The following is an 18,160-nucleotide window of genomic DNA, read 5'->3' as shown; positions in this document are numbered from 1 at the left end:
TTGAAATGAGATGATTGAGGCCAGTTGCAATGATCTTGTGATGAAGAGAGCCATCTACACCGAGGGAGAGGATTGTGGGAACTGAGTGTGGACTACAACATGACATTCTCTTTTTGTTGTTCATTTGCATTTTGTTTTCTTCTTTTCTTTTCTTTTTGATCTGATTTTTGGGGGGGGGCAACAAGAGAATTGTATAAATAAGTTTACACATATTGGATTTCGCCCATATTTTAATGTTCTAACATATATTGGATTGCTTGCCATCTAGGGGAGGGGCTGGGGGGAAGGAGGGGAATATCTGAAACATAAAGCTATGCAATGTTGAAAAATCTGGGCATATGTTTTGAAAACAGCTTTAAAAAAATAACAGTCAGTTGAAGAAATTGGGGTGTTTAGCCGGGAAGAGAAGCTGTGTGGAAGAACAGGCGAGCAGTGTGGAAAAGGCTGTTGTTCTGCAGAGATCAGTCTCATTGGGCCTCGCTTACTTACGTCAACATAAAACCTAGAGCTCTGAGCAGGATAAGGGCTGACCTGGCTGGAGGATTGTCTGGGGGGGGGGGGGGGGGGGGGCCCCCGCCCCCCCCGGGGGGGGGGGGGGGGGAGTGGTTCCAAGGACGGGCTGGATGACCCCTTTCAGAAATGTTTGTAGAGAGGATTCCAGGTGGCCTTGATGGTCTGAGGCTCTCTCAGGCTCAGAGGTTGCATGAGAGAGAATCAGTGGTTGCTTATAGAGTTACAATAGTCCAGATACTGGAGACATAAGATCCACAGAGACCACAGTCTAACCCTGGGAAGCAATCTGCACAAACACAGATCTAGATAAAGGAATATTGATAAGAGATAGTCGAGGGGAAGCTCAGGTGTGTAGGAAGCCAGGAACATTAAGAGGAAGACCTAAGAAGGGAGCACATTTTACTGCCTCTTGTGGGACAGGCCCCAGACTGGTTACACTGGGCAAGCATGAACAATGCAATGATATGGCAGGGGGAAAGCCAGGCCCTATAAAGAACCCATGGAAGGAACAGTAAGGTCAGTTTGGTGGGTTCGGTACATGTGTAATAAGGTGGGAACAAACCATTAAATGCCAACTTGTGTAGGGGGTATTGGGGCCTGGGGGTAATAGGGAGCCACTGAAGGTTGAGAAGGCAAGTGTCAGAGGTGCACTGCCATTTTAGTGGTTGATCAGAGTCTGTATGAAGGTAGTGAAGGTGTTGATCTGAGAAGACTTAACAAAGGATTCAATGGTGGGAGAGGTATGGAATTGAAGGGAGGAGACTGAATCCAACCTCAGGATGGCCTCAGGAAAATGGGGAAAGTTGTGGAGAAGATAGGGACTAAGGGGTCAGATGGTGGGACTGCAGTTCGGGGAAGGGAAGCAGCAGAGGGAGGCAGGGAGGGGCAAATGCAGGAAGGGAATGGTTAGCCAACAGGCCATTTCCTGTCTGCCCCTCGGGCTCTGAACGTAGGGTCATCTCCCAACCTGAGTCAATGGGGTTCCAAGAGAGGAATCCTGGGGGCCAACTCCTCCGGTCTCCCTCCTTCATTCCTCTCCTCTCTTTTCCTCCAGTAGAGCTTGGGGGCAGGTTCCTGGAGGCTAGGTCCCTCTAGAGTCGGTCCCAGTGCTGCTCCTCCCCTTCCCTGGGCCAGAGGGAGGAAGGGAGGGAGAGGGCGGGGCTGCACCTGCCAGAGCTGCCGAGCACCTGTCCAGGTGAGGCGGCTCGCCTATTTGCCTGGCCGAGCCTCCATAAGAGGGACCTGGGAAGCAATGAGGCGGCCTGCGGGATTCAGGTCTGGACCTTTCTTGATGGCTCTGGGGGAAGGTGGGACTAGAGTGGGACAGCAGAGCTTCAGGGCAAAGCCAGGGCTGGCACGGGCAGCAGGCCTGGGGGGGGGGGGGGGGGGGGGGGGGGGGGGGGGGGGGGGGAGGAAACTTCCCAGGCCAACGGGTAGTCACTCAGTTCAGGCCTGCCTGCCCAGCTTCCTGCCTGAGTGGAAGGACTAGTCCCTCCCCTTTCCCATTTACTGCTGGGAAGGTTCTCCTTCTCCTTGGCCCCAGAGGACGGGAAATGAAAAGGGGGAAGGTCACTGAGGGGTGAGGGAGAGAGGGACCTGGACTGGATCAGGAAACTACCAGGGCCACCTGGCCTGTCTGCTGGGCCATCAGAGGACTGTTGATTCACCTTAGAAGGCCTTATTGGGGGTGTGAGAAATCTTTCCTCTCTCACATTCTTATTTTTTTTTTTGTGATACTTCCTCCCCACCACCTTCAGCTGCCTCCCCTTTCCCTGCAATAGGTGGGAGGCGTGGTTGGTGGGATGATTGAGGATAAACTGAAAGACTATGGGGAAGGGAAAGGGAGAAGGCAGGCTTCCGTGGGTGGGCCTTGCTGCTTCCGGGCTGTGGCTGATTGGACCGATTTTGGTCACTATTTAGTCCCCTGGCCCTTATCTGATACCCAAACCCTCGTGAGGGCAGCAGAGCCCGAATCACCTCCCTGTTGAGTCTGGGCTAAGGCCTGGAAGGCTGGCCTGGTCCACCCCCATTACTGGCACCTAGAATCCAGCCGGAGGCTGTTTCCTGCAGCTCCTTCAGGATCAGTGGTGCTGGGTGTTTCCCATCCTTGGGGACCTGGTATTCAATGAAGCCAAACAGTCTGCTTCTGACAACCCAACAGCTTTTCTTGAAGGCTTCTCTAAGTCTTCTAACCTCCAGATTGTTTCAAAATGTTTTGAGGGGGCTTCGGGGTATGAACAGCCACAATGGGTCAGCCACTTTCAAGTTTCAGAAACATTTAAGGCAAACACCCAAGCATTGTAACCCAAAGCTTAGGGACTTGCTCTGTGTTTGGGTGTGTGCCGTTTCTTTGGAGCCTTTGCCACAATTGTAAGAAATGGCTACAATGTTTGGGTGTTTGCTAAAATGTTTCTTTGGGGGCTGTTAGAAGGTTAGGAGTTTGCAACAATGTTGTTTTGCTGTGATGTTTCTTTAGAGGCTTGCTACAGTATACGGATGTTTATTAGAATAAACAGAAAGCTTCTTAGAAAGCTTGCTTTACCTTTTCTTGGGGGCTTGCCACAATGTTTAGGAACTTGCTCTAATGGTTGGGTCTTTGCTACAATGTTTCTTTGGGGCTTGAACAATTTTAGGAGCTTGTCACAACTAGGGACTTGCTACAATGTTTGAGTGTTTGCTTCCATTTCTTAGGGGATTTGCCACAATGTTTGGAGATTTGCCACAATGTTTGGGTGTTGGCTAGGATGTTTTTTTGGGAGACTTGCTTCACTGTTTGATGCCTTGCTAAACTGTTAGACGTTTCCTTCCAATCAGGACGCTGATTGTTGCTGCCAGGTGACAGCTATGGGGTTAATAATGTCTGGGTGGGGTTTGAGTTGAGGAAAGGATGTGACCATTTGAGCCAGGAAGCTACAAGGGAGAAAGTCAGATTAAAAAAAACCCAACCCCTACATGCTTGAGTTCTTTTATGATTGTGTGCTCACAAGCTTTTCTGAGCCCAAACAAGCCCATAACCACTTCCGGGTGAGTGAAAAGCCGGCTGGCAGAGGCTCTCACCTGTGGGGACCGTGGCAGGCAGCAGGGCCTGGCTTCTTTGGAAGGGTTTGTTTTTGAATCCAAGCAAATGGCTGGACCCGAGTCCGGCAGAAAGCGGCTGAAGACAGGTGACCGACCTCCTCCAGTTTGGGCCCTCACCTCGGGTGAAGAGAGCAACTTGCGACTGGCGGGAGGGAAGAGATAGAGGAAAATTAGGGTACAGAGGTCAGAGTGTGGTGGGGGAGGAAGGGGGAGGGCGGTGTTTCATAGATACTGTGAGGGGCCCTTTAACTGTTACCCTTTAACTAGTCCCGTGCTTACCTGTTTATCCAATGTCTTCATTCTGTGTAGTGCATGTAGACCCTGACTGGCCTGGGACAAGTTGACCGCAGGAACCAGACCAGACAAGACAGGAAAAAGCAGAGCTCCTGGCTTTGCTGCGGGCCCTCTGGCTAAGCTCTCAGGGGATTCCTCTGGACTGGTCCTGGCTGGGAGGAAAGCTGATATCGGCCTTTATCTGAGCAGTTCACAGAGAGAGATTCCAGAATAAAGGTCATGGCAGGTAGGGAGAGTCCTGGAAGGGCTTGCTGGGAAAAACTAGGGAACTACTTGTTGTGCTTTCTCCCTGGGTCAGAACTGAGTCCTGACCGCATATTTTCTCCACCATGTTCCACGGGATGGGCCCTGACCTCCTCCCCTGTGGTGAACTGCTCTGATGCCTTTAAGATAGCACATAGCTCTAAATGTCAATCAGAGGGTCATCTAGTACTTGGGGAAGGAGGGAGACTCCTGGTCCTAAAGAGCTACTTTGAATCCCCAGGTTGTGTGATATGGAGAAATCCAGACTCCAAAGCTGAAGTCTTGGGCCCTGATTCCTGCCCCTGCCATGAGGCTAATTCCCTTTATCCCATAGCCCACTCTCACAGAAAATTGTGATTGCTGCACAATACATATTTTAAGTTTCAAGGGGTTGCCCTTCCTCTCTCTGCCTCCAGTCTCCTCATCTGTCAAACATGGGGGTTGAACCAAGTGATGTCCGAGTCCTTGCCTGACTCTGAGATTCAAGGAACCATAAGTGGGTCACACAGGTGACTCCTGGGGGTTCAGAGCAAGTGGGAAACAGGAGAGCCTGACATAGAAGCACCTGGCAGCAACAGATGCTAGCTGAATAGAAGCAGCAGAATGGGGAGCTCCAGAAGTTTCTGACCTCATGGCAGGGGAGTAGGGAGCAGCACAGCAGTGACTCAATGTTCTCCCACCAGCCTACCCCCCAACCTACACCATGCGTGGAGCTCAGGACCATTCCTGCTCCGGGGCTTTGGCGACAGAGTTCACTGGCCAAGAGACGCCAGAGTCTCTAGCACAGGATCTGCCTATGACCCTGTCTACATGCTCTGAAGGGCTGGAGTATCTGTGAACTTCTCATATGGCACAGGGGCTCAGGAAGACACCCATGTTCAGGAGGTCAAGGGCAAATCACTTGTGAAATAGCCGCTCCTTTGGTCAATGGGCTGGAAGGAAGAAGGGAAGGCTGGATAGGCAGGCCATGTAACTGTGATGTTTCTCAAGGTCTGGCCTGTCTGAGGCTCACAGTGTAAATGTGGCTTTCCTCTGCAGATCTCTGTGACACGGCTCCCAACATCCTTTACCCATCGAAGAATCAGGTCCTGGTGCCAACCCTGGGTAGCAAGATCACTCTGAACTGCACATTCTCAGTGGCGTTCGAGGGCCACTGCCCCCCTGCTATCCAGTGGCTGAAGGACGATCACCTGCTGGGAAATCAAAGCCTCTATGACATTCAGGAAGTCTTCTGGTAAGGATGGCTATAAATATTAGGTGCCCAGAGACTGGGGGAAGGGAAAGTGCCACTTCCTTCCCAGACTTAAGGGGCAAGAAAGCCTCGAGCAGTTATAGAGACCTCCCTCACCCCAGAAATGGAGAAACTGTCTAGTTATAGAAGGGAGCATTGGAGCTAGGGAGGAGTGACCACTCCAAGCATGGACTGGCCCTTTTTATCCAAGGCCTGGGGGCCCTATAACTATCCCTAATTTCAAGGTTGTAGGGGGAGACCCCCCCCCACCTCTTCCCTCTAGAAGCTGGATAGGGGAGTGACTGTCCTGGACACTAGAGAGGGGATGTAGAGGAAAGCGAAAAGTTTCTTGTTGGCCAAGAGGGATACAAGGGAGAAGTGTTGGGGGAGTAACTCACCGCAACATAACTTAAATCGGCAAATGACTATCTGGGACACAGGTCAAGGTGGGAGAGAGTATATGGACATTAGAAGGAGAGATATACAAGAGTATTAGGGAGGAATGGTGACCTAGGACACATCTTGCTTTCTCCCTGTTCCATTCTCCCTCTTCCCCATGTCACAATTCTAAATAGAACTTCTTCCTAAGGGACTGTGTCCTGAAACCACTTGGGGCCTTTGTGCTCTAGAATTATCTTCTTCTGGACCTCAACTCCTCTCTGAACCTCCCCCCCCCCAGCCTCTATTGAAGCTCACTCATTGTTTGGTCAAAGAAAGTATGTCCTGCCTGTAGCCCCCATTTCAGGGACTCAGAGCTGTAGGCTCAGCCTTCAAACTGCAGAGGCTGAGTGTGGCTGGGGCCGCCCTTGGATCTCCTCAGGGATGGGGTTAACGTGTCTGAAAGGATTGTGTCCAGTACCCTGGGAGTCAACCTAACAAGTGTCCAGGACTATGGGACCTTCACCTGTGCACTCCGGAACTGTAGCACCTCATTCACTCTGCAGAGGACAGGTATGGCCATGGCTGGGGGCAGGCAGGAGTCAGCTGCCTTGGAGGTCCTCCTGCTGCCTTGGAGGTGCCCAGCTTAATGATGACCCCTTTTTCCCTTTCCCAGATCCTGCTGGCCACGTTCTAGCTGTCCTAGCCTCCCTTCTGGTCCTGCTTATCCTGCTCGTGGCTGCCCTGCTTTATGTAAAATGTCGCCTCCGTGTGTTGCTCTGGTACCGGGACAAGTATGGGGATGTGGAAATGAATGGTGAGAAAGCTTGGGCTCTGTGAGCTATGACAAAGAACTGTCCATCCCATGTCATACCATGGGGAGGTGGGGGAGGAGGGAATCATGCTCCCCTTTAACAAAACAGATATAATTATCAAAGCAATCCGTACTGACTAAGAAATGCAGTGGTGGATCAATGGATTATATTTAGGCACAAATGACCATGACAATCTAGCATAAGATAAAGCCAGAGAGCCAAATTTTGGATCAAAAAGTCATTATTCCTCAAAAACTGGAATAAAGTATGGCAGAAGTTGGGTATAGAGTGACATTTTACACCATATACCAAGATAAAGCCAAAATGGGCACATTATTTTTACATAAAAGGTGGGGACACCATAAGCAAATTAGGAGAACATGGAATAGTTCAGAACTATGGATAAGGGTAAAATTTACAACCAAAGAAAATATAGAAAGCATCATAAAATGTAAAATAGATAATTTTGATTATATAAAATTTAAAAGGTTTTGCACAAACAAAACCAATGCAACTAAAATTAAAAGGCAGGCAGAAAGATGGGAAACAGTTTTTGTAATAAACATCTCTAATAAAGGCCTCTTTTCTCAAATATACCAAAAATGGAATCAAATTTATAAAAATACAAGTCATTCCCCAATTGATCAATGGTCAAAAGATGTGAACAAGTCATTTTCAGACAAAAAAATCAAAATTATCTTTATTCATATGAAATCACTATTGATTAGAGAAATGCAATTTCTTAAAACAATTCTGAGATACCACCTCACATCTATCAAGTGGATAATAAGACAAAAAAAAGGAAAATGTTAGATGTTGGAGAGATGTGAGAAAACTAGGGCACTAATGCACTGTTGGTTGAGTTCTGCATTGAGCCAACTATTTTGGAGAGCAATTTGGAACTATGCCCAAAGGGCCATAAAGCTGTGCATATCCTTTGATACAGTAATACTACTACTAGGGATGCATTTAGGGTCAAAAAAAAAAAAAAAGAAAAAGAAAAATACAAAAGTCTTTATAATAGGTATGTGTGTGTGATGGCTAAGAATTGGACATCTAAGGAAAGCCCATGAATTAGGGAATGACTGAACAAACTGGGATTATGATTGTGATGGCATATAATTGTGCTATAAGAAATGACAAGCAGAATAATTTCTTTATTATTATCATTATTATTATTATTATAGCTTTTTATTTACAAAACATATGCATGAGTAATTTTTCAACACTGACTCTTGCAAAACCTTCTGTTCCAACTTTTCCCCTCCTTCCCCTCCATCCCCTCCCCTAGATGGCAGGTAGTCCCTGTTAAAATACATGTTAAATACGTTAAGTATATGTTAAATCCAATATATGTATACAGTTATTTTGCTACACAAGAAAAATTGGATCTAAAACGAAAAAAACCTGAGAAGGAAAACAAAAATGCAAGCAAAGAATAACAGAAAGAGTGGAAAAGCTATGTTGTGGTCCATCCTCATTTCCCACAGTTCTCTCTCTGGGTGTAACAGATTCTATTCATTATGATCATCGTATAATCTTCTTCTTGTTGTGTATAAGGATCTCCTGGTTCTGCTCGTTTCACTTAGCATCAGTTCCTGTCTGTCTCTCCAAAGCTCTCTGAAATCATCCTGCTGATCATTTCTTACAGAACAATAATATTCCATAACATTCATATACCACAATTTATTTACCCATTCTCCAACTGATGAGCATCCATTTGATTTCCAGTTTCTAGCCACTAAAAAGGGGCTGCCTTTTGGCACAAATATTTTGGCACGTGTGGGTCCCTTTCCCTTCTTTAAGATCTCTTTGGGATATAAGCCCAATAGTAACACTGCTAGATCAAAGGGTATGCACAGTTTGATAACTTTTTGAGCATAGTTCCAAATAAGCAGGATGATTTCAGAAAAACTTGGGAAGACTTGCATCAAGTATAAGTGAGCAGAGCCAGGAGAATGTTGTATGCAGTAAAAGTAGTATTGTACAATGAATTGTGGATGACTTAGCTATTTTCAGCAATACAATGATTTGGGACAATTCCAAAAGACTCATGATGAAGCATGCTACCCATACCCAGAGAAAGAACTGATATTGGTCGAACACAGACTGAAGCATGCTATTTTTCATTTTCTTCCATTCTTTTTCTTTTACTTGAGTCTTCTTGCACAAAAAGATTAATATAGAAATCCTGTTTCATAGTTGTGTATACATAACCTATATCTCATTGTTTATCATTATATTGCATACTGTTTTTTTTTTTCTTTTGGAGATAAATAGTATTTTATTTTTCCAATTACATGTAAAGATAGTTTTAAATTTATTTTTAAATAAGATTTAGAGTTTCATATTTTTTCTCCCTCTCATCTCCTCTCCCCAATTCATCAAGCAATCTGATATAGGTTTTATATCTGAACAATCATGTTGAACATATTTTCACATTAGTTATGTTGTGAAAGAAAAAACAGAATGAAAGATAAAAGCCATACACACAAAAAAGTTAAAATATTCCATTTCAATCTGCATTCAGATTCCCTAGTTCTTTCTTTGTATATGACTCTCATTTTCTATCGTGAGTCTTTTGGAATTGTCCTAGATTATTGCATTGCTGAGAACTAAGTGAACCATAGTTGATTATCACAGAATGTTGATGTTATGGTATACAATGTTCTCCTACTTCTGGTCACTTCAGTCAACATCAGTTCATGTAAGTCTTTCTAGATTTCTCTGAAATTGCTTATTGTGTAATATTATTCCATTACATTCACATACTATAACTTGTTCACCCATTCTCTAATTGATGGATTGACACGCCCTTGATTTTCAATTCTTTGCCACCACAAAAAGAACTGCAACATTTTTACACAAGTGGGTCCCTCCCTCTTTTTAATGATCTTTTTGGGTTACAGACCTAGTAGTGGTATTGATAGATGAGAGGGTGTGCACAGTTTTACGGCTCCTTGGGCACAGTTCCAAATTACTCTCCAGAATGATAGGATTGGTTCACAACTCCACCAATAATGCATTAGTGTTCCAATTTTCGAACATCTATCATTTTCCTTTTCTGTCCTATTAGCCACTTTGAAAGGTATGAGATGGTACTTCAGAATTGTTTTCATTTGCATTTCTCTGATCAAGAGGAAGTTTTTTCATGTGTTTACAGATTGCTTTAATTTATTCATATGGAAACTTCCTGTTTGTATTATCTACTTATTTGAGAAATGAGAAATTTCTCTTTGTCAGAAATACTTGCTATAAAAATTGTTTCCCATTTTTCTGCTTTTCTTCTAATCTTGGTTGCATTAATTTTGCTTGTGTAAAACCTTTTCAACTTAATCAAAATTATCCCTTTTGCATTTTGTAATGTTCTCTATTTCTTATTTGGTCATATTTTCCACCCTTTCCATTGATCTGACAAGTAAACTATTTCTTGCTCTCCTGATTTACTTAGAGTATCATCCTTTATGTGTAAATTGTGTACCCATTTAAATCTTATCTTGGTATAAGGTACGAGATGTTGGTTTGTACCTAATTTCTGTTTTCCAATTTTCCCAGTAGTTTTTGTCAAATACTGAGTTCTTACTCCAGAAGCTAGAATCTTTGGGACTATCAAATATAGATTACTATAGTCATTGACTAGTGTGTCTTGTTAATCTATTCCACTAAACTGCCACTCTATTTCCTAGACAGTACTAAATAATTTTAATGATTTCCACTTTATAAAATAGTTTTAGATCTTGCATAGCTTGGCTACCTTTCTTTGTACTTTTTTTCATTATTTCCTTTTAATATTCTTGATCTTTTGTTTTTCCACAAGAATGTTGTTATTATTTTTCTAGCTCTATAAAATTTTATTTTTGTGATTTTAATTGGTATTGCACTGAATAAGTGGATTAATTAAGGTAGAATTGCCATTTTATTATGTTAGTTCAGCCTACACACGAGCAATTTATACTTTTCCACTTGTTTAGATTTGACTGTATTTGTATGAAATGTTCTATATTTTATGTTATATTTTAAAAAACATATATGCATGTATTTTATAATTGTATTTATATGGTTCCTGGGTTTGTCTTGGCAAGGAGACTCCCCCAAATTTTATATTGTCTATAGTTTTTATTTTATTTTTAAATTTTTCACTTAATACTACTTTTTTTCTGTTAGAGGTAAATATAGTTTTCAGCATTCATTTTTTTTTTAAGATTTTGAGTTCCAAATTTCCCTCCTGCCTTCCTTAAGACCCGCCTCCCCAAGGAAGAAAGCAACATGATATAGATTATATGTGCACAATCATTTTAAACATATTTCCACATTAGTCATGTTGTTAAAGAAAAATCAGAAGAAAAGGGAAAACCCCCAAGAAAGAAAAACAAAAAAGTGAAAATAGTATTCAGTACTTTCATCAGTGTTTATGTTAATAATTTAATTTGTATTCATATACTCCTTGAATATGTCTTGGCAGATAGACTCCTAAATATTTTATATTATCTACAGTCATTTTCAATGGAATTTCCCTAGCTTTTGCTGCTGGGTTTTGTTGGTAATATATGTGGGTTTATTTTATATCTTGCAACTTTGTTAAAGATGTAAAATTTTTAAAAGTAGTTTTTCAGTTAATTCTTTAAGATTTTTCCTGCAAAAAATGATAGTTTTGTTTCCTCATTGCCTGTTCTAATTCCTTCAATTTCTTTTTCTTTTCTTATTGCTAAAGCTAACATTTCAAGTACAATATTGAATAATAGGTATAATAATGGACATCCTTGTTTCACCCTCGACCTTATTGGAAATGCTTCTAGCTTATCCTCATTATATATAATATTTGCTGATGGTTTTAGAAAGATGCTGCTTATCATTTTAAGGAAAATTCCATTTATTCCTATGGTCTCTAGTGTTTTTAATTGGAATGGATATATTGTATTTTGTCATAAGCTTTTTCTGCATCTATTGAGATAATTATATGATTTCTATTAATTTTGTTAATGATATGGTTAAGTATGCTCATAGTTTTCCTAATATTGAAACAGCCCTGCATTCTTGGTATAAATCCCAATTGGATATAGTATATTATCGTGGTGACAAATTGCTGTAATCTTTTTTTTTTTTTTTTTTTTTGCTAATAGTTTATTTAAAATTTTTGCATCAATATTCATTAGGGAAATTGGTCTATAATTTCTCTGTTGTGATTTCTTGGTTGAAGTATCAGCACAATCATTGTCTCATGAAAGGATTTTGGTAGGACTCTTTGTTTACCTATTTTTCCAAATAGTTTATGTAGTATTGGAATTAATTGTTCTTTAAATATTTGGTAGAATTTGGTAGAATCCATCTGGTCCTCGAGTTTTTTTTTTTCTTAGAGAGTTCACTGATGGCTTGTTATATTTCTTTTTCTAAAATGGGATGATTTAAGTATCTCAATTCCTCTTCTGTTAATCTGCACAATTTATATTTTGGTAAATATGCATTCATTTTGCTTAGATTGCCAAATTTATTGTCATATAGTTGGGCAAAATAGATCCTAATTATTGCTTCCATTTCCTCTTCATTGGTGGTGAATTCTTCCTTTTCATTTTTAATACTGGTAATTTTTTTTTAAACCAAATTAACCAATGGTTTATCTACTTGATATTTCCCCCATAAAACCAGATCTTATATTTATTTATGTGCTCAGTAGTTTTTGTATTTTCAATTTTATTAATCCCTCCTTTGATTTTCAGAATTTCTAATTTAGCATTTAATTGGAGATTTTAAATTTGTTCCTTTTGGGGGATTTTTTTAGTTCCATGTCTAATTCATTGATGTCCTTCTCTATTTTATTCATCCAAGTGTTTGGAGATATATAATTTCCCCTAAATACTGCTTTGGCTGTATCTTATAAACTTAGGTATATTTGTCACATTATTGTCATTCTCTTTAATGAAATTACTGATTGTTTATGCCATTTGTTGTTTTGAACCATTCATTCTTTAGAATTAGATTATTTAGATTCCAGTTTATTATTATTGTTATTTATTATTATTATTGTAGTTTTGATCTCTATTTCTTCCCATAATCCACTTCTCTTCCAAGATTTTGGGTGCTATATTACTTGGGGTATATATGTTTAGTTTTGATATTCCTTCATTGTTTAGGATGTCTTTTAGCAAGATATAGTATCATGCCTTATATCTTTTAATTAGATCTATTTTTGCTTTTACCTTGAGATGGGGATAATTACCTTTGCCTTTTTTTTTTTAAACTTCAACTAAAGCATAATAGATTCTTCTCAAGTCTTTTACTTTTACCCTCTGTGTATGTCTCTGCTTCAAATGTGTTTCTTTTAAACAACATATAGTGGTATTCTGGTTTTTAATCCACTCTTCTATCCATTTCTGTTTTATGGAAGAGTTTGACATTCCCATTCCCAGTTATGATTACTCCTGTATGTTTTCCTCCATCCTATCCGCTATTTTATATTTTTCTCTGTCCTTTCATCATCAAAATATGTCTTCTAACTCCCACCTCCTTCAATCTGTCTTTCCTTCTATCAGCACTCCTCTTTTCTTTTCCCTTTATACTCCCCCTTCCCTGTAGGTTAAAAATAGATTTCTCTACCCAATTAAGTGTATATATTATTCCCTCTTTGAGTTCAATTTGATGAGTCAGATTCAAACAATGCTCATCTCCCTTCTTTCCCTATACTGTAATAGGTCTTTTGTGCTTCTTCATATGATATAATTTACCCTAATCTATCTCCCTTTTCCCTTTTTTCCCATATGATCCTTTTGTTTATGCGTTAATTTTTTGTCATCATATCCTCTCTCTATTTAAGTAGACTCCTAACTGCCCCAGTAGAGATTTAATTCTTCCCAAGTATCCAAGTATCATCTTCCCATGTAAGCAGTTTAACCTAATACTGTGTTTATTTTTTTTTTTCTGTTTACCATTTTATGTTTCCCTTGACTTTTTTATTTGAAGATTTTATATATATATATATATATATATATATATATATATATATATATATATATATATATATATATATAGTTCAGCTCTGGTCTTTTCATCAAGAAAGTTTGAAAGTTCCCTATTTCATTGAATATTCATCTTTTCTCCTGAAGGATTATGCTCAATTTTGCTAGATAGTTGATTTTTCACTTAATCCAAGCTCCTTTGCTTTCAAGAATATCATATTACAAGCTTTTTAATTCTTTAATGTAGAAATTGCTAATGACTGTGACTTTTTGATGTCTTGTTTCTTTCTGGTTGCTTGTAGTATTTTCTCTTTCACCTGAGAGTTCTAGAATTTGGCTAGGATAGTCTTTGGAATTTTTATTTTGGGATTTCTTTCAGGAAATGATTGGTGACTATTTTAGCTGTTGGCTTGTCAGGACAGTTTTTTTGTTTTTGGGTTTTTTTTTGATAATTTCTTGAAAGATGCTGTTCAGGCTTTTTTTTTTTTTTTTTTTTTTTCCATCTTCTGGATCTATTTTTCCATAAGGTATTTTACATTTTCTTCTATTTTTTCATTCTTTTGATTTTAATTGATTCTTGATGTCTCTTAAGAGTCATTAGCTTTTACTTGTCGAATTCTAATTTTTAAAGAATTAGTTTCTTCAATTAGCTTTTGTACCTCCTTTTCCATTTGGCCAATTCTAATTTTTTAAGGCATCATTTTCTTCATTGGATTTTTTTCCCAATAATTTGACCAATTTTATTTTGTAAGGAGTTGTTTTCTTCAATTTTTGTGCTTTCCTTCCCAAGCTGTTGACTGTTTTTCCCCACAATTCTCTTGTATAGCTCTCATTTCTTTTCCCAGTTTTTATTCTACCTTTCTTACATGATTTTTAAAATCCTTTTTGGACTTCCAAGAGAACTTTTTGGGCTTCACACCCATTCCTCTTTCTCTTTGAGGCTTCACATATAGACATTTTGTCATTGCTATTCTCTTCTGAATTTGTGTTCTAATCTTCCCTGTCACCATAGAGGTTTTCTATGGTCAGCCCCCTTTTTTTTCTTTCTCATTTTTAAATTGGTCTCTGCTCCTAGGGCACAGGGGTCACTGTCCTAAGCATCTTGTGCTTTCTGTGATGGGCTGGTCCCTGGCTTTCTGTAATGGGCTGTAGATGCTTGCGGCTTGCTTACTGTTCTAGGATGACCTGGTCTGGTCACGCCTGTTGCTGGATTTTGGAGCTGCCATTTTGCTTTCTGCACTAGGGCTGGTGGCCTCACCCTGCTGTGCCAGAACAGAGGAGCCTCAGTTAGTGATTTGTATTGTGACCGAGAGCCTCACACTGGCTTGTATAGACACTGCTTGTGTTAGGTATACTCTCCTTTTGCCCAAGTGAAATAGATTTTTTTCCCAGAAAATTGTCTCCTTTCACATTTTTGTGTATCCTGTCACTCCAGAATTCTTTTAGAGGCTTTTGTGTGGTGTTGGAGGGAAACTGGGGAGAGCTCAGGCAACTTCCCGGCTTCTCTGCCATTTCAGATCCATCTCCCAGAACTTAAAACTTTAAATAAAAGAATGTTTTTTTTTTAAATTTATTTAAAATTTTTATTTTTAAAAAAATAAATTTTAAATTAATTAAAATAAAAAAAATAAGTTAGGCTACTACTAAAAAAAAAAAAAAAAAAAAAAAACCCTTGCTCCTGCCAAGATACCAGTTGTGTGGCCAGGGTGCCAGAAACACATAGTCCCAGGGTCAGGCAACAGGCAACTGATCACTAGTCTTGTTCTGCTGGGAGGCAGCTGAATGGATGGAGTTAGGAAGGCCTGAGTTCAAATACAACCTCAAATTTTTACTAGCTGTGTGATTCTGGGCAAATTATGTTACCTTTGTCTGCCTCAGTTTCCTCATCTGTATAGTAGGGAAAATAACAGCACTCATCTCCCAGAATTGTTGCAAGGCTCAAATGAGATAATATTTATTATAAAACACTTAGCAACGTGCCTAGTATATTGTAGGCATTTAATAGGTGCTTATTTCCTCCCTCCCTTTCTTCCTTCCTTCTTCCCTCCTTTTCTCCCCATTCCCTTCCTTCCCTCCCTCTCTCTCATTCCCAGATGGGAAGCTCTACGATGCTTACATCTCTTACACCAGCTCTCCAGAAGACAGGAAGTTTGTGAACTTCATCCTGAAGCCCCAGCTGGAGAATCGGCATGGCTACAAGCTTCTCCTAGATGACAGAGATGTCCTTCCTAACTCAGGTACTGGCCAAGCTGGACTCGGGCAGCTTCCCCTGTGAGCACCCAGGGCCTGCTCTGATGGGCCCCTCCAAAATCCTCTGGCCACCTCCGCCAGCCTTCTCTTCCCAAAGGTGCCCGAATTCAGGCTCTCCTTCCCTCTCGTCCCCTTCAGAGCCCTCTGCAGACCTGATTATGAACCTTAGCCGGTGCCGGCGGCTTATTGTGGTCCTGTCAGATGCTTTCCTGGCTCAGGCCTGGTGCAGACACAATTTCAGGTGCCACAGTGGGAAAGCTGGGCTGGGTGAGGAGGCAGACTGGGAAGGAGCTTGGTGGTCACTGGGACTTCTGGGTCCAGAGCTCAAGATCTCACTGGTTTTGAACCCTTGCTCCTAACTGGCTGGTCTAGGGATGGCCTGTGGAGGCTCCTCGAATTGTCCCGAAAGCCCATCTTCATCACATTTGAGGGTCAGACCCACATTTCTTCACACCCTGCTCTCCGACTGCTTCGGCAGCACCGGCATGTTGTGACCCTGCTGCTGTGGAAGCCGGGCTCTGTGGTAGGAGAAGGGGGCACTGGGGACCACTGGGGGTGTAGGGCTTGATGAAAGGCGAGGAAGAGACACTGTGATGCTTTGGGGGCAAGGGCTGTAGAAGGGAGGTGCCATGGCCCTTTGGGGACGAGGGATAAAAGGAGGAAGCATCAGGAAGGGTAGAGGGGCTACATGGGAGAAGGGTGTGCCATGGACCTTTGGGGATAAAGGGAACTATGGCAGGAAGAGAAGGTGGCTTTTTGGTCCCCTTGGAGGGACTGTATGGTGGGGTCTCCATGTTTGGGGAGCACATCCCAGTGCATGTATATGCACAGCGTGTACGGCAAATTTGCTGGGACCACTGAGCTTGTTTTGATAGTCGATGCGCAGAAAGCTCTCATTCAGTGGGTGTGCCCCAGCCCAGAACCCCCTGGGCACCCTCTCAGTGACTCCCTGTGGTTGCCTTGCAGACACCCTCCTCTGATTTTTGGAAGGAACTGCATCTAGCCCTGCCACGAAAGGTACACTACAGGGCCCTGATGAGTGACCCCCAGACTCGGCTGCAGGGGGACAAAGATCCCATGCTGACTCTCCACGGTGGCTTCCTGGAGGGTCGGCCTGGTCCAGACCCAGACCCCGATCCCGATCCTGAAGGAGATTTGGGTGAGAGCCATGCAGCCCGGCTTTGGCACAGGAATAGTCTGGGGAAGAAGGGGTGACAGATGAGGGCCTGGAGGGACAGAAGGCCTGGGGAGGCCGATTGGGTTGGGAACATGGCTCCATGACCCACGGAGTGAGCTCCAGACCTTAGCTGGCAGGATTGTAGGACCAGCATGTGCTGTTCAGGGATGGGTATGTGTGACCTTCTCCCAACTTGGGGGACCCCACGGGTGATCCCTTGCCCACCTCTGCACATCTCACTTGCCCGAGTCGAGCACTAGCTTGCCTCCTCCCTGCCCCTTCCTCCCTTCTACTGCTAGGCTGAAAGCCAGGGCGGATTAGGCAGGACCTCAAAGCCAGAAGGAAGGCAACAAAACTTTGGGAAATGGAGGGGCTGGCCTGGGGAGGGGGGGGGGGGGAAAGAGAGGGGCCAATCACTTTGACCTGAACTCTCTCCACAGGTGTTAGGGGACCCATCTTTAAAGACCTCCCCCCTCCACGCATGAACCCCATCCCCGAGCTGCCAAGCCTTAAGGCTTCTGGTGCAGAAATCCAGCGGAATGAGATTGATGTCTCTGACCTGGGGTCCCGTAACTATGGGGCCCGCACTGACTTTTACTGCCTGGTCACTGAAGATGACATGTAGGCTGTGAAGGACGTCCCACCTGCCTTTACTCAGAGGAAAAGAGCCTTGGAAATGTGGGATAGAGGGCCTTAGGCTTGGGGAAAGAGCCTTGGACAAAGGGGACTCAGGGCTTTAGATTTGGGGAAAGAGCCTGGGAAAAGGGGGGGCTGAGGGCCTTAGACTTGGGGAAAGAGCCTTGGACAAGGGGGACTCAGTGCCTTAGATTTGGGGAAAGAGCCTGGGAGAAGAGGGACCCTTAGAGGAGCAGAACCTTGGCCTGGGGAGCATGACTTTGGATGGGGAGCAGCAGGGAAGAGAAGAGCCCTTCCTTCTTTTAAATCACAAGTGGGTGCAACTGAGCCTCTTTCTTCTTCTATGGAACGAGAGCCTGGGCTGAGTGACACCCTGATAATTCTTTCAGCCTGAGGTGTAGGCCCCTGTGCCCCTGCTCCTTCTCGTGAGATGCAGGCTGCCCAGAGCCCAGATGGCCTTGAACCCTGGGCTTCATCCTGTTCCTCTGTTCCCCCAATAAAGTGGCAATTCCTACATTTGGAGTTACGGCTCTTCCTGAGGGTGTGAAGATCTGGGACAGCTTCTCTTCCAGGGCCCCTGTGCCCCCACCAGCCA

The 18,160-nt window shown here is 42.7% G+C and overlaps 1 protein-coding gene and 1 long non-coding RNA gene across 4 annotated transcripts; one reads left to right on the top strand and one right to left on the bottom strand.

Moving 5' to 3' along the window:
- Positions 1–1,676: 1,676 nt before the first annotated feature.
- Positions 1,677–18,081, top strand: SIGIRR (single Ig and TIR domain containing). 3 transcript variants are annotated; one of them, XM_012552922.3, is made up of 10 exons: positions 1,677–1,788; positions 3,901–4,111; positions 5,167–5,362; positions 6,180–6,310; positions 6,414–6,554; positions 15,596–15,739; positions 15,891–15,993; positions 16,125–16,275; positions 16,719–16,911; positions 17,370–18,081. In XM_012552922.3, the coding sequence occupies exons 2-10, from the start codon at positions 4,105–4,107 to the stop codon at positions 17,552–17,554; spliced, it is 1,251 nt and encodes a 416-aa protein (XP_012408376.1). In that variant the 5' UTR covers positions 1,677–1,788; positions 3,901–4,104; the 3' UTR covers positions 17,555–18,081. The 3 variants fall into 3 exon arrangements, with proteins under 3 accessions (XP_012408376.1, XP_023362396.1, XP_023362395.1); XM_023506628.2 differs by lacking the exon at positions 1,677–1,788 and adding an exon at positions 3,331–3,537; XM_023506627.2 differs by lacking the exon at positions 1,677–1,788 and adding an exon at positions 3,331–3,677.
- LOC116419923 lies at positions 3,636–3,954 on the bottom strand. Its single transcript, XR_004230246.1, has 2 exons — positions 3,871–3,954; positions 3,636–3,733 (listed from the first exon to the last, which is right to left on the bottom strand). It is a non-coding gene; the product is annotated as an uncharacterized LOC116419923 (long non-coding RNA).
- Positions 18,082–18,160: the final 79 nt, after the last annotated feature.

This window comes from Sarcophilus harrisii, chromosome 6 (genome assembly GCF_902635505.1).
Source record: "Sarcophilus harrisii chromosome 6, mSarHar1.11, whole genome shotgun sequence".
In the NCBI taxonomy this organism is placed as follows: Eukaryota; Metazoa; Chordata; class Mammalia; order Dasyuromorphia; family Dasyuridae; genus Sarcophilus; species Sarcophilus harrisii.
The sequence above is the reverse complement of the archived record's forward strand: the minus strand, read 5'-3'. Positions and strand labels throughout refer to the sequence as shown.